Below are 17,126 nucleotides of genomic sequence, written 5' to 3'. Positions count from 1 at the left end.
TTAAGTATTTTTTTGGTGTTGAACGACCAGTAAGATATGATTATTTTTCTTTTAAAATAGTTAGAAAATACTTATTTAAGGTCAGGTCTGGTTTTTAATGAAAATTTATATTTCTTTACTAGATTGTACACCTATAAAAAAAATTAATCAACTTCTGTATTAAAAGATTATTTATTTCCTTCTTCTAATTTACAGATATTGTTAAATATTTAGTATTATGATTGAAGGATATAGGTATGTGTTTGAATGATCATATATGTGAGTATTTATTATGCATGGATAAATGAGGAATTTGTACAGATTTTTCATAGGGATAATTAATTTATTACTAAACAGCTAATTTCAAATTCTAAATACAGAACTGGCACACCTCTTGATTTTTTCAGTAAAATCTTTCATAAAAAAAATAACCTGTCTACATGTAATTAAAAAAAAAGAAAAAACTTTTGCTTGATGTATCTCATGTGAAGTCTAATTAGTGATCATCGTAATGGACTGACATGATAACTTCAAATAAAAAATTTATGAACATAGTAGCCAAAAATGCCATCTTATGAAAATTTTAAAAACCTGTTACTATTGAAATACTTCAAATTAAAGCACAAATTAATAAATAAGTTTTTTATTTTGTTCGGTACATAACAATAAATGTTATATAAATCAAATCAGGAATGGATAGAAATGCTACCATATGGATAAAAAAAGAAACTGCCGTAGTACTTACCTGGATGGATTACGGGCAATAGTGGTAAAACCTTGATCAGAGCAGCATCAGAAAATATACAGTTAATTATCAATCAAATAATAAAAGTGATTAAAATACATATGAATCATTTAAAATATAAACACATGAAATAATGAGGGGGGTAAATTAAAAAAAAACTACAGAATCAATCACAATTTAAACGGTGTTAATAAAAGTTATTTCTACACATGCATATGTACATGAACAGACTGTAAAAATGCACCAGCATACTTACATTGCTTTTGTAAAAGAAAATCTTTTAATTGTATTTTAAATAAATTGGTGAGAAGATCTTACTTCTGTATTGTTAATTTATTAAAAATGGGAATGGAAGCATAATAAGACCCTTTCTCATAAGCTGAAGTATTGTATTGATTTAATGAAAATAGTTCTGTTGTCTAGTAGATATTGTTATTTTTTTAAGAATAATGACTATTCTTTTCAGCAAAGCCTGCAAATTTATAAAAATAAGGATAAGTTAACATTTTTTATTTCTAAATATTAGTCCATATAATGGTTCATTTCCCTCTCCATCATACGTACTCCCACTATACTCCCCCACCATCACCAACATATACCCAGAGGCAAGCAGAATGAACTAATGCACATCAACCAATTATCCTTACAAAACTTACAAAATGTATATATAGTTGTGTACATTACAATAATTCATCAATTTATACTGGTACTCCTTTTTCAGTATCTTATTAAAATTGCATTTAAAGTAATAATACTGACCACAAACAGATTCCTTTTGTTTATATTTATTTCTATTATAAGAAAACATTCTGTACAATATGAGAATCCAAGAATAGATAAACCACAAATTAACAGCTAGGATGACATTGTTTTTTACACTCTTCTAATATATTTGGCTATATTTGTTGTGATTGAACACAGTTTAAATCTAAAATTTGGTTTGAACACAAAGGATGTTTCTACATATACCTTTCAAAAACACAAATTCAGAAAACAATTGTATATTAATTATATATATATATAAAAGTAGTAAATATCATTAAATAAATAATTAAGAGCTACATTAGTTTTTTAAATTCATTCAAGCCATCAATGGATCATAGTCATATTTTGGTAATTAATGAGTTATAGAATATTAATGAAAATGTGACAAAAATCACTTTTAAGAGAAATAATTATTTTATCATATGTAAGAATTGATAATACCATTAAATGCATATTTATAATGGAATCATAAATTGTAAAACTAATAATAAAATTAAAAATAAGCATGTACTATTAATGTATATTTACATGCTTGTCACATTATTTATTTATATAGTGAATGACATTATACAAGATAAAAACCAATAGTAATAAAAACATAAACAATAAAACAATAAAATACGCATACGCACTAACAAACATTGGATAGAATAATTCACAAAGCAGTGGAACATTAATCTCTATTCACTGCTATATCAGATAAAAAAAACACAGAAGTTAAAATTCGTCTTTAAATTGTTATAACAAAAAAATTACATGCATATATAAAAATGTACACACACACACACACACACACACACACATATATATATATATATATATATATATATATATATATATATAAAGTGATTATATTTAACATACTTACCTTACAATAGTTTTTTTATTATTTTCAACAGCATCATCAGAGTTCCAATTAAAATATACATAAATTCATTAGTAAAAAGCCTCACCAATTTCTAAAATTGTCTTCATCCATGCTTAAACACAAAATTAACTTGAAATGATATAATACTATAGAAGTATTATTATATGTTATTATTATATAGCATTATATAATCTTAGTCATTCTAAATAGAATTACAATAGCTCATTCTATTATTTAAGTACGGTTAGACAGTTTTATAATTGAGAAATTGACAAGGTATTTTACTGAAAATATTTTATGTATTGATTATGTGTTTATCAAAGCATGTTGTCTTGATGGAAAATAAATAGTATATATGTTATTAACAAATAAATATTAAAGTCCACCAGACACAGTTCAACAAAAGGTAAGAACACTTACCTATGTGTTTGTAGCGTTTTCAGAGCTTTAACTCGATCATCAGCAGACCAATTTTTATAAAATACCCATAATTATGAATAAAATATATAGTTTTTTAAAACACACAGTTAAAATTTTTTTAAATTTAAAAATACATTTTCTACATTCAGTCAACTCGCGATTATCCACAAGCGGTTTCACTGTATTGTGGCTTAACCATGTAGCTTCTCAGAAAAAATAAAGTTTTAAAAATTTATAAAGAAGCTAAAGATTTAAAGATTTTTATTGTCCTGTTATAGGTTTTACTCCTTCATTTGTTTGCTAGTTAAATATGTGCTTGTTTTGAATATGATATTGATGTATTATAGTTCGTATTGTTGGTATGATAGGACGATAATAGTTTATTGTGTGATATTGTTATGCTACACAAACTACAAAGTTCAATTAAAAGAAAGTGTTTTCAGCCACTAAAGCAACAATCAATTGCATCTTATTTGAAAAAAAAATCTGAAAGAGTAAAATACACAATTTATTAATTATTTTTAATGTCATGTATTTTTTTCTCATTAGCTACTTTAGTTTTAACAAGTATTAGTTGATCCATTACATAATACATACACTACTGTAGCACCTGTGTGTATCTAGTACATACACTACTGCATGTACAATCTATTTACATATCGTGGGTACAATGAAAATAAAAGCTTGTGTTTCAGGTCTGCATTACATTATTACTACCAACATATCTTTTCAGAGCCGAACATACCATCTTGATCGAACTTAAATCAGGATGGTAAGGTGGAAGTCACAGAACCTGATGCCCATGTTTTTTTAATAGTTCATCAAAATGACACTTTATTTTTGAATTTCTATGTGATTTAATTATGTCATACAATTGTGGTTTTACCATTGCTTTATTAAACAAAATATTGTTCTTTTCTAACCAATTAATCATCCCACTTTTCCTAGCATCTGAATTCAGAAGCTTCTCTAAAAGTGAATTGTGGTATGGTACAAAATTGATAACTTTCTTTGTTATCAAAGAACGGGAGGGGGGTGATTGGAAATTAATTTTTCAGATGTCCACTTGTTGTTGACACTGTTGTGATAGTCACTGCTACTTGAACTTGTTTTTCAAGTTAACATCTTGTTCAGAATGGACTGTATTTCTCCTCCAGCATGCATTATGATTAATTGATCACTTTTATTAATCGGCACTTTTACTCCTGAACCACTGTCATCCGACCATGATGTTATTGTCAAATGGGATGTTAAAATATACAGTTCACCCAAATAAATGATCAAAGAATTTTCTTTTCTGTAGTCAGTCATTTTTCTTAAATATTCTATTCTCTTCCAGCAGCAGTCTTCTTTCTCAATCAGAAGTTTCCTATTATTATCAGTTTTACACCACTTAAATGCTAACTCTTTCAGGATAGCTGCTAGTGGAGTTCTAAAACCTTTAAAACTGAATATTCTTTTGAAGTTCTTCATGAATTTATTTAATGTAGGCAGTTCATTATGTTTTGGGTGAAACATGTTAACTGTTCATCTTATGCCTTGATCAAAACTATCTAATCCACTAACTGGTTTTGAACGTTGTTTATACTTTTTTGGTGTGGTGAATGATCATGACTGCAATTTAGATTTAAGAAGATCCTGCTTTTTTTGGAGTTTTTGAATGTTTGATCTTTAAATCCCACAAGCTGCAAGTGCAGCAGTTCTTTCTTCATATTTATGAATGCGTATTAAATGTGTGTCATCTAATTTCTAACTTTATAGCTTTTTTCTTCATAAAATCTTATACATTACTAACTATTTCATGAGCTTGACTACGGAGATTTATATTCTCTTCATAAACAATGTGTACAATAAATATTATCAAAATTAATTATAATTAATATTAAATTATTATCAAAAATACCACGTCTGCCCACTATCCACCCATCCTCTGCTTACTAACCACCTACCATCACTATTTGATATTTGTTTATCTATATCATATAAAGGTTTTCTTTTATAAGCAAAAAACATCTTTGATATATAAATAAAAATTTTATTTAGATCAGTATTATTACATCGTATAGGTCGTATTAGGAATAAGTACGTGTGTTCCCACAGGTAAAAAAGGAACTGCCTCAGTATTCACCTAAACTGTCCAGGGGAAACCATGGTAAAATCTTGATTAGATTATATAAATGGAAAAAAACAGAAGGGATTAAAGTCCATATTAATACTTATAGATAATAAATATGGTATATGAAACAAAAATAAAGCAAATAAGTGAAAATATTGAAATAAATAACAACAAAACATAGTAAAATGGAAAATGAAATTAAAACGTAAACAACAACAATGGTCTTTTTTTATTTTAATAAAGGCAATGCATAATATTTTGGGGAAGCAGTTTCAGTTATTTAAAGACAGTATTTCTTATCCCAAAAAAAATTTTTTATAACAAAAGAAAATTAATACATTATGCAGTCACACCCAAGTCATGCAAACTGTATGAATGGAAGTTCCTGCAATGGGCTGCATTTCAAGAAACAGGATCTCTATGACTTTTTTGAGAGAATTAACTTTTTCTCTTAGCCTCACCTCTTGAAGAGAAAAGTTGATTCATTGACATGTGACTTGAGATTTTTTCCACAATATCAAGAGACTGACATCAGTACACCTCACCCTCAGGCAAGAAATCTACAAGTTTAAGTACACCATTAAAATGTAGTCTAAAATAATAGAAATCTGAATAAGTATACTTAAGATTAGATGGAAAAAATTAAGTACTATTAACCAAAATGAAAAGCACAAAAACAAAATACTCTAAAATAGCAGTAAAATGTGTATATTTAATAATAAAACTAAAAAAAAAAATTGAAAAAATGAAGTAAGACAAAAAATTTGAATTAATATTAAGGTTTTTACTCTTACACTTCATATAATCACCGGAGACTATCTGAACAAAGTCAATGAAAACCAGACTTCAGGCAGAAATGTATGCATCAGTCCGAGTCCCAACATTGATTGATTTTGTTTAGATGATGATCCCCAAAATTGTATAGATTTTTATACGAGATAATATATCAATATTGTATTGTTCAGAAAATATATCTATGCGTGGTACATTGCTCTTATCAGTTTGTAATCATCAAGTCAAGTTATTAAACTTTTAGCAAAGATTTTCCAAGAGAGGTTATGATCACCATTATACCTAAGAACTTAACCAGAGGTGGACTTTTCTATTTTATTAACATATGGGAATCGCATATTATTTTTTTTCTGTATTTATTATTAAAGTGGTAAATCTGCTTATTTTTCATTTATTATTAAATTTAATTGAATGAATAAAAGAATCTATCTCTAACTTGTTTATATTACCACTGGATATGATCGGAGTTGAATCATCTGCATGGAGTATTACTTGAAAGATTACTAAATAACAATATTAATAATATTAAAAAAAATTAATCAGTAATGGTAGCTGAATAATATGTATTAAAAATAAAGCTGGACCTTGTATTGAATTCATTGGTATTGCAGCTAATACTTCAACAAAACGAGATCATTAATTTATTGTTACTGTTCTAATTCTTGTTTTGTATCACATATTATCTACTTTCTATGAGATATTATCCAAATCAATTATTTGCTACAACTGTACAGCTAATTCTTTGGTTTTAGGTCTTAGATCTAAGAAGATTAATATTTCTTTCTCCTGAATTGAGAAATATGAAAGCAAAGTTATGGGACTTTCACTTCAAGTGAGCCATTAAATAGAAATGGATCAAATAAAGGGCATTAATTATCCACTTACTGATGGATTTACAATTTGTTCCTTTTAATATTTCAGGATAAATCATATATTTCATCTATATCATAATATTATTATTTTAGAGACCTCATTATTATATTAATCTCTTTCTTTGGGACTGGTTACAAAATCTCAGTAAAATGAATAATTTTAGAAACCTCAGTATAAGAATTTGAGACTTTGTTGCCCAACATTAGCCTTATTTTGCATGACTAATTACTGCTGTCTAAAAGTACTTACAAAACAATTTGTTAATTTTTCTATCATCTGAATTTATATTTTTTCTTTCTACCATATGTACTGTTACATAACTTATTCTCTTAAATTCCATAAATCTTTGGATGCCCATTCATTTGTTATGCATTTCTAATTTCAAGCTTCTTCTTTTCAGAACAAGATAAATTTAAAATTAGTCATATATATATATATAAATAAAAATGAATGTTTGTATGTTTGTCCCGTATGTGTTCCTATACCATTCATCCGATTGCGATGAAACTTTGGTAAGTTATTGTGTGCACGCCCACAAAGGTTTCTGAATTAGTTTGGACCCACTAGGTAGTGCTGGGGTCGAGATATTTTGAAAAATTGTATTTATGGTCCAATTTACCTCATATTCAAAATATATATAGTTATGTGGAAAGCAATATTTTTGTAAAAAATGGACCTGCTAGGTGGTGTTGGGGTTCAAGATATTTTGAGAAATTGCATTTTTGGTCTGATTTGGCTCGTATTCAGAATACATATTAATGTGATTTTTTGCAAAAACTATATCCGCTAGATGACACTGGTGTCGAGATATTTACGAAACAAACAAATATACAAACAGACTTTCTTCTTCTATATATATAAAAGGCAATGTTCGTATGTGTGTCTGCTAAAGACTATAGACTAAAAAAACTACTGGACTGATTTACGCATGGGAAAAAAGGGAAAAGTAAAAAGGGAAAAAAGGAAAAACTTGGAAAAAGGGGAAAGTAAAAAAGAAAAAATGGATAAGGGGAAAGGGGAAAAGATAGAAAGGGAGAAATGAAAAGAGAAAATAGGGGGAAAAGAAAAAAAGGGAAAGTGAAAAGGGATAAAGTGAAAGGTTAAATTTTGTGAAATTCTGTAATTTTCGGTTTTAATGTTTTATCAAAATTTCAATTGCATTCATTTAATCTATATATATATACTCAAATCCAGCAATAACGAAGCACTGCCAGGTCTGCTAGTATAAAAATAAATTTATTATATTTAAAATTAGTCATTTACTTTGATCATATCTGAAGTCTACTTTATTCAATCTCAGAATAAATGTAACTAAGTTGTTTAGGTTAGTTCATAATATTCTATACAAGATAATTTCTAACAGCTTTTATTCATTTTTTGGAGTATTCCTGCATCCATAAGCTTGTAAAGATGTAGTTTTCTTTGAGTTAAATATTAGTCCTAATTACAACTGATATACTACTTACTGCAATCTAAAGTTAATAATTAATAACATCCAATTATCTACATACATACAAGTATATATAACTTGCATGGAGGAAACTCATGAAATAATGAACTTTTAAATATACACATTTGGCTGAAGTGAGTTTTCCTGTCTTACTATCAGCTGTTGTACAAAAATTAGGCAACTTAAGATGCTAGTTTCATGTTGTGGTGACATTTCCATTAAAGATGCATATATGAGATGTGTATCAAAAGAAAGGCTAGTTTGGTAATAAAAAATTGCATGAGCTCTGTAGCTGATACTGTTTCATTAGGTTTGTTCTTCAGTAGTCAGTGGTGATTTTTCTTTTCCTATGAATAATAATGGCTATGAGAATAAATCTTTCCTGTAATTGAAAGTCTTGGCTGTGATTCAACTTTTCAGTTATTTCTTAATTCTGCTAAAATTTACCATGGATTTGGTGAAACTTATGAGCCTTCAACAATGTAGGTCTGCTCTTAGACCATAAGAAACATGAAACATAAAATAAACATGATAAACAAAAAAATTAAAACTTAATTTATTAAAATTTTCTTAAAATAATACACGTAAAAGATTTTACAATTAATTCTTCAATCTAATTATACCACATAATTTTCACAATCATGGACAAATACTCAACCGCTGTATTTGAAGATTTTCTTTACACTTCATCATATCATAATGCTATCTTCATAAGGTTTCTAACCTTTTTTTAATAGTTTAAAATCCTTATTGAATAATCAGTGTGCATATATAACATTTTATTACATTTAATTTAACAATGTTTATAACACATTTTTTGTATTAATAATTAATTTTGATAAAAAAATCTGATTTACTTATTAAAAGCAAAGCCACCAGACTGAACTTTCATTTTTCTTGAAGTATTACCCATGACAAGACCAATAGCAAATGCATCAATTCTTGAATCAACAAGGTAGTTTGCTTCAGTAAATTCTGTAAAATATAAAATAATTAGATGCTGGAGTTATACATTAAATATTAAGTTTACTAATCACATTATAATCTACTCTCATAAAAGTCAAGTAACTGTGTCCATCCAGTTTTACTCCAACTTACTGGATGAGATAGAAAGGTGAAACAAATGGATTACTTCTTTCTTATTCATAACAGACTTAAAAATGCTTGTCACCAGTATTTTCAAATTCTACAGTGGTTAATGATAGAATTTATTACTTCTCATTGCTAAATGTTGCTGAATGTTAAAAATCAGTGGGTGGATAAAGTGACAAATAAAGACGTGTTGCGGCAAATAGATGAAGAAAGAAGCATTTAGAAAAATATAGCAAAACGAAGAGACAGACTTATAGGCCACATATTAAGGCATCCTGGAATAGTTGCTTTAATATTGGAGGGACAGGTAGAAGGAAGAAATTGTGTAGGCAGGCAATGTAAAACAAATTGTTAGGGATGTAGGGGGTATACCGAAATGAAACAACTAGCACTAGATAGGGATTCTTGGAGAGCTGGATCAAACCAGTCATATGACTGAAGACAAAAAAAAAATTGCTAAATAAATTTCTTCAACACCATTAGAAATTACTTGCAGTTAAGTCAACAGCCTGCAGGTTTTTCATCATGTTATTGACTTCTTGAAAAAACTAATGATATTCTCAATATACATACAGGTAACCTGCATGCATTATATATTTCAATATAATAAAATAGGGATACATTAACACAGTATGTTGCTTTTCACTATCTGTTCTGGTATATTCACATGGCTGCTACACAAATGAAGTACCTAAGATGAAAGAGATATTAATCAGGCTAAGAATGTTAATCTCTATTATAAAATAACAGATGCTCTAACTTGGCAGTTAGAGCTATTAACATGATACCAAGCCCTTGTGGTAAACAATGTGAAGATCTTACTAGTAGCGATGAATATCGCCTACATTTTGATAGACTTAGCATACTGATCTCTAACAGTAGCTACTCATATGTGAAGTAGACCACTTCACTAGTCATTTTCCTAGAAACCTTGGCATGTAATAAAAAGTATGTGAATAACTCAAAATTGCAGTTATATTTAGATATTAAATTTCCTGATTTATCTGATCCAATTTTTAACGTTTTTTGGGCATGGGGATTAGGTGATCCAATTTTACCTAACAGGCACATCAGCCATTCGATAGGAAAAGAAATCCCCAATTCAGTTCATTAGCAGTGCCACCTATCAATTGCTAGGTGCTCATCCTTCAGGAAAAAAAGATGTTTCAAGATAAGGAAAAGAGCCGGGTAATAAGAAAGGATGATCTATCATCAGGGTGCATTGGCCTAGTTTATGGTCTTGTCTAGGATTTAAATGTTAATCTTAGTCTTATTTAATTTCATAGAAGCTCCATGTACATTGATCAGAAATAATTTGAAACTGGATATTTATAAAAACTAAAGCCATATCTTTCTTAAAAAGTTTGAACTATTTAAAATTATTTCTTGAATTTTTATCTACTCTCAAACAGCATAAGGTTTTTACTTAATTGATATTGAGATCACATGATGCTATTATGCTATTTGTGCTAAATATTCCAATCGGTTCATCTAAACAAACTTGGCAGTTAGAGCTATTAATATGATACCAACATTTTCTCAATATAGATCTACAAATGTGTAATATAGGAGAGAGAAAGAGACCAAAGGAGTAAATAAGTCACACTAATGTAAATCATAGTAATAAATGAAGGAAGATTGCACAACTTCTGTACATTTCCACAGCAGAATGCCTCTTTCATTTTCAATATTCTGTATTTCACTATTGTCATTCTAAAGTATTTCAAAAATTTCACTTTATTGGTGTAATAAACAGAGAGATTCAAAAGTCGCACACATCAAAATTAAAATATCTATAAATAGTAGTATAGTTGAAAAAGTTGTATTGGCTACTGTAAGATAGCACCATGCTTATTAACAAAAACAAACCTAGACGTCATTGTGATATGTACTGATCACATGATGCTTGTAGTAGTGCTTTGTTTACTGCTTGGTAAACATGTCGTTTTCCCAAGAGCAAGTTTTCATTGTTGAACATTATTTTTCTAGTCGTTCATTTGCATGTGCCAAATTTCATGGGAAATACCCAGATGTGGCTATGTCAAACAATTTGACCATAACATGATTAATCGTCGGTTTTAGAATGCAGGCAGAAGAGAACTGGGAGAGCAGCTATTTTGACTGATGCTAAACTGGCTGAGATTAAGAATGTGATACAGCATTTGCCTTCAAAAACCTTGAGGAGACTATCAGCGCACTCTCAGATTTCATATGGAAATGTTCAGAGAGCAATGAAGCAGTTAACTTTCATGCATATCTGTTAGCAATGTTCAGGAATTGAAAGAACCGGATAAAGAAAAGCACATAAAGAAAAGCACTGCAAAAAATTCAAAGAAAAACATGGTAAAAAGAAATCATACATGCATTAATGAAAGGGGCAACCATTTTGAGCATATGTTGTGAAAATAAATAAATCTTTAAATATTAATAATTAATGTCTTATCTTTTTATTACTTCAATGTGCGCAACTTTTGGATCTCTCTGTAGTATGAAATTCTCTTTTCCCTTCTTCAACAACTTACAATTAACATATCGTATACTTTCTTCCTGCCATTTCATATGAGCACTATCAATAAATAAGTATCATGATGTGAACTTGAAGTAATCATGATTATAAACAATTGAATTTATGATTTATTGAAGTCTAGAGAGAAATGTAACAAAATTGTAAATCAGTATTGTTCCTCTGCAGTAATAATGCAGCTTCTAGAGTAAAAAAACTTTTGAATGAGTAAAATTTTAGAATAGAAACAACATAAATATATAAGTAAAGCCATACATGAATATGAATTTCATCTTACTTGCTGAAAACATAATGACAAGAAGATTGTAAAAGAGATTATTTATTATATTTCATGTATATCTTTAAAAATGGATTTATGAGTATACCAATAAATTATTTTAGTATTTACCTCTCAACTTTTCGAGTAATTCTTCCACAGGTATCAGTAAAGTTTCTCTTGAAGGGTCTGATGATTGTTTTGATCTAATATATCTGTTATGAGGCTCATCTCCATTCACCTAGAATTAAATTTTATCGGTAATGTATTTCTATGTAAGTCAGAATCCAATGATATGCTAATTTAATCAATTTATACTTAGGTACAAAAATTATTTACATGATGAACTGATGATTAAAATCATAATGACAACTGATCATCAGATTGATCTAATCCACAAGAAAAACAAATTATACTGTTTCTCTTTGAAGCACTGCAATAAAACCCTGCTATTGTCTTGCCAGTGTTTCTCAAACTTTCAGTATTTGCGACCCAATTTTCAATCATAATTTTCATTGTGCCTCCCCCTCTCATCTAATGACAATGTATACAGTAATAATGTATTTTTATGCTAAAGCTAAACTACGACCTTAATTACAAACCTTACAGTACCAAGAATAAGTAAATTTATTGATATTTGGCAATATTGATCAGCTGCGTTGACAAAACCAGAATCGATGCCTCTCTATTGCTCTGTCTTATGTCCACCATATTGGACATTCTCGTGGCTTCGCGAAAAGTTCTGATTTGTCCGGAACATCTGTGCGACTGTCTGTGCAAACATGTATAAATTCCTTGTTATTAAACAAACACCTTGTTCAATTCCAGCCAGTCTCAGTTGAGTTGATTTTTCTACCACTTTCGAATCTATCGTGAATGTGTATGTTGTAATTTGCGTGTTAATTGCAGTTTACGATATTAAATATTCATGGCAGTAGATTTATACAGAATCATGGATAAATTTTTAAGTCGGTGTAAGTAAACATTAGACGATAGTGAAGCATCAGCAAGTACACAGACGACTGTGGTTCCGAATCAAGAAAATATTCTCAAGAATACTTTTGGGTTTAACAAGAATAATTTTGGGTTTACCAGTACTGAAGTAAATGAAGAAGAAATTCCCTGTATGTCATTTGCTCAAATATTTTAACAGCAGGCAGCAAGAAACCTAATAAAGTTAAACGACATTTGGAAACACTTCACAGTGAGTACGTTAACAAACCCTGAGAATTCTTCAAATTAACATTAAAATCACACGAAAAGCAATCATTATTTTTTTTTTAAAAAATTTGTGAATGAAAAAGCTTTACTTGACTCTTACAAAGCTTTATATAAAATAGCCAGATTTAAAAAGCCTTACACCACTGGTGAAGAGCTTATTTTTCCAGCTGCAACTGAGATTGTAGAAACTATATTTGGAGACAATTTTTCCAAATAATTGCAGTCCATACCTGTAACAAATGATACTATTGCCAGTTGAATTGGTAATATAGCTGATGTATAGCATCAGGTTTTCAGGAGGTTGTGTGATAAATTGTTTTCAATTCAGCTTGATGAGGCAACAGAGAGCAATAAAGATGCTTATTTCATTGCCTGTGTTTGATTTTGTGATATGTCAACAGTAGAAAAACTAATTTTCTGCAAACCAATAGAAATCAAAACAACACCAATTGCATTATTTGCTATCTTAAGTGATTTTATAAACGAGGCAAACATAGAGTGGAAAAATTGCATCGGAATATACACCAGTGGTGCTTGTTCAATGTCTGGAAGATTCCAAAGTATACAAGCACTTGCGAAACAAAAGTCTTCACATTGTGTCTGGACACACTGCATGATCCAAAGAGAAGCTCTGGCTTCCAAAGAAATGAGTCCTGGTCTGAATATTGAGGTAATGATGGTTGTAACCATAGTAAATTATATAAAAATGAGACCTCTAAAACCAAGAATCTTTTCTGCACTTTGTAAAGACATGGATGCAGTACATATTGCGTTACTATTTTATGGCAAGATGCTTATCACGTAGGAAATTTTTGCATCATGTTTATGAATTAAGAGATGAAATCGCCATTTTTGTAGAAGAGGAAAACTGACCGGAAGCCAAGAAATTTCAAGATTTAATCCATCATTAATTTGTGATGGAATTGAGCTACTTGGTCGAAATATTCGAGAAATTAAATAGCTTGAATCTTCAACTCCAAGGAGTAAATATACATATCTTGGATACAAGTGATAAACTTAATGCTTTTGATAGAAAATTGAAATTGTAAAGCAGAAATTTAAAGCAAAAACACCTAGAAATGTTTGCAAATGTGTTAAAAATTACAAAGGTGAAGAACAACATGTGAAAGTTGTTTTTGTAACCATTGAAAATCATTTCGCCATGCTGGCAAAGAATTTTAAAAAGTATTTTCTTGCTGACAACTTTGTAGCAAGTTACGAGTGGGTTAGCGATCCATTTCAAAATACTTCAGAAGGTCTCTCAACTGCCGAAGAAGAAATCATCATAGACTTCACGGCAAGTGGCAAAATCAAGACTAGTAATAAATCACTCTGAATTTTAGGCAGGGATGGGTGATGAGTTTTCTGCAATGAAAACAAGACCATTTTGTATACTATTACCATTTTCAACATCCCCTTAACATACCCCTTTGCGAAACTGGATTTTTTGCAGTGGCTGCTTTGAAGACAAAATACAGATCTCAGCTAAATATAGAAAAAGAACTCAGAGTGTCTATTTCTAATATTAAACCTTCCTTTATAAAACTTTACTCTGCAAGACAGGCACAACGGAGTCACTAATAATTATTAAACTTGTTTTTAATTCAGTACTGATAATTTAATTATTAAACACATTGTGCAGTACTGATACAATCCTATTTATAAGTGTATTATAATAGTGTAAATATGTATTTTATTATTTATTATGTCAGAATGTATTTTGTTTTGCTTTCGTTCCAGTAAATTAATATATTATTTTAATAATATTTTCTTTTCGATATGCTCGTGCTCCCTTTTAGTGTTACCACACCTCCCTAGGAATCGCTCTGTGGGGTGCACCCCACAGGTTGAGAAACACTGCCCTAAGCAATCATCATTAACCCACCGGGTTGGTCTAGTGGTGAATGCATCTTCCCAAATCAGCTGATTTGGAAGTCGAGAATTCCAGCGTTCAAGTCCTAGCAAAGGCAGTTACTTTTATACGGACTTGAATACTAGATCGTGGATACCATTGTTCTTGGTGGTTCGGTTTCAATTAACCACACATCTCAGGAATGGTCAAACTGAGACTTACAAGACTACACTTTACACTCATACATATCCTCTGAAGTAATACCTGAACGGTAATTCCCGCACGCTAAACAACAAAAAAGGAAAAGCTAATCATCATTATTAAATATTTATTACATATACATATAAACTCATCTAAAATATATTATCTCCCAGGACTTCTATAAAAGTTCAGAATAAGTTTTTAAGATATGAAATTAACTACCAGATATTTGTATGGTCTCCAGAAGTATGAATAATATAGACCAATATTTAATAAATTAAAAAATTATATTTCTGTGCATAGTTATTTAATTTTAGTCATAATTTTTTCATACTTTTATTTTTGAAAGAGCTGCCTTGCTTAAAAAATTATTATTTATTCTAAAAAAAATATAATAATATCCATCTCTATCAGATCAGAAAGATTTCTTACCAGTTCATTTAAAATAAAATTAAAAGATTTTTTATTATAAATTAAATATTATTCAAAAGGTCTTCAGTAATTTTTAAATAATTAAAGATTAAAAAAAAACTGATTTTTAAAAACTTTTTCTAATATGAACAAATCTATGCATACTTTAAATGTTATTAATTCGACTATATTTTTATATTATGGTGTTATTTTATTTTATAATATCTTTACAGAATTTTTTTTTTCTTTTTGATTTTGGCCACATTATCTCCTTCCACTTCCATCCTCCTTCACTTCTTTCTTTTTTGCTGTTTTTTCTCTTCCCACTGCTTCTTCTTTCTCACTGCATATTCTTTTTGAATACTTTATTTTTGGATTTTATTTCCTGAACTTTTCTTGAAAATACTCTATCATAAATTTGGTTTTAAAGGTGTTTCTACTTTTAATATCTTTTTTTGTTATATGTGTTTTTTTTTAATTTCAAGTCTTTTTTAACTTCTTTAACACAGTTTATTTCTGTTTTCCTATCATGAAAGAAATCAAAGATTTGTTTAGTTAACCTATTTTTACTAAATCTGACAAGGTTATCAGAGAATATGAATTTTTCCTTTTTCACTGTGTCAGTTATTTTTTTATAATTTGATAATTTCATTGCTACTTCTAAGTTTAAATGTGTTTCTATCCTTCTGGAGAGCTATTATTTTTATAATTACTCTCCTATTCTGTATTTTCCAAATTTGTAAATTTTTTTCACATAGTATTTTACTAGAATCTTATATATGTATATATATATATATATATATATATATATATATATATATATATATATATACAATATTAATATGGAATTTAAACCACTTTTACATTCTTTTTTAATTAAAAAAATTTTGTATTTTCTAACAATGTTTTGATCAAGGTTTTACCACAGTTACTCTTGATGCACCAATGCAAGAGCATGGAGAGTTCATTTTTTTGTTTGTTAATTACCACACCTAACCATTTTTACACATGATGAATATAATATATATTTTTTTACCAATCTGAGTAAAACATTTATATATTTAACATCAGTTAGCTAATAACTCCTTATATTAAGTAATATATGAAACCTTTTTGAATTCCTGGCAAATTTTAATTGATATGAATGGGTGAATTCATTCTTATTATTGGACCAATTTAGTAATGGATTAGACAATGTAATAGTTTAATTTTGTTAGGCAAGACAGTAATGCTGAATGTTGTCCTTTTTTATACTAGTAGAGTTTCTTCTGTTACCTGGTTATCCATGATACAAATCCTTTAATCCTTCCTGCATTCTATGAGAATGCAGAAGATTGTTCCTCATTTTCCAGATTGTTCTCCATTTTGCAAAATCTAATTTTCAAGATGCCCCAAATTTAAATTTGTCTTAAAACTTTTAGTTTTATACATTCTTTAGTGATCTCCATATATTAAAAATGATAGAGAAACAGTTTTCAAATCATTATGCTGTATCTCATAAATTGTGTTAAAAATTATTACATCTTTTTTAGTTACAGAACATCATGGATATCAAAATTCA

The 17,126-nt window shown here is 28.9% G+C and overlaps 1 protein-coding gene across 1 annotated transcript in view; it reads right to left on the bottom strand.

The window, feature by feature from the left end:
• Positions 1 to 8,548: 8,548 nt before the first annotated feature.
• The window catches only part of LOC142323619 (ADP-sugar pyrophosphatase-like), a 35,662-nt gene continuing 27,084 nt past the window's right edge, over positions 8,549 to 17,126 (bottom strand). The window contains exons 4-5 of the mRNA XM_075363490.1: positions 12,013 to 12,121; positions 8,549 to 8,983 (exon numbers count right to left, since the gene is read on the bottom strand). Coding sequence (XP_075219605.1) covers positions 8,862 to 8,983; positions 12,013 to 12,121 — 231 coding nt within the window. The 3' untranslated portion in view covers positions 8,549 to 8,861. The remainder of the gene's footprint in view (positions 8,984 to 12,012; positions 12,122 to 17,126) is intronic.

Source organism: Lycorma delicatula, chromosome 4 (genome assembly GCF_047948215.1).
Source record: "Lycorma delicatula isolate Av1 chromosome 4, ASM4794821v1, whole genome shotgun sequence".
In the NCBI taxonomy this organism is placed as follows: Eukaryota; Metazoa; Arthropoda; class Insecta; order Hemiptera; family Fulgoridae; genus Lycorma; species Lycorma delicatula.
The sequence above is the reverse complement of the archived record's forward strand: the minus strand, read 5'-3'. Positions and strand labels throughout refer to the sequence as shown.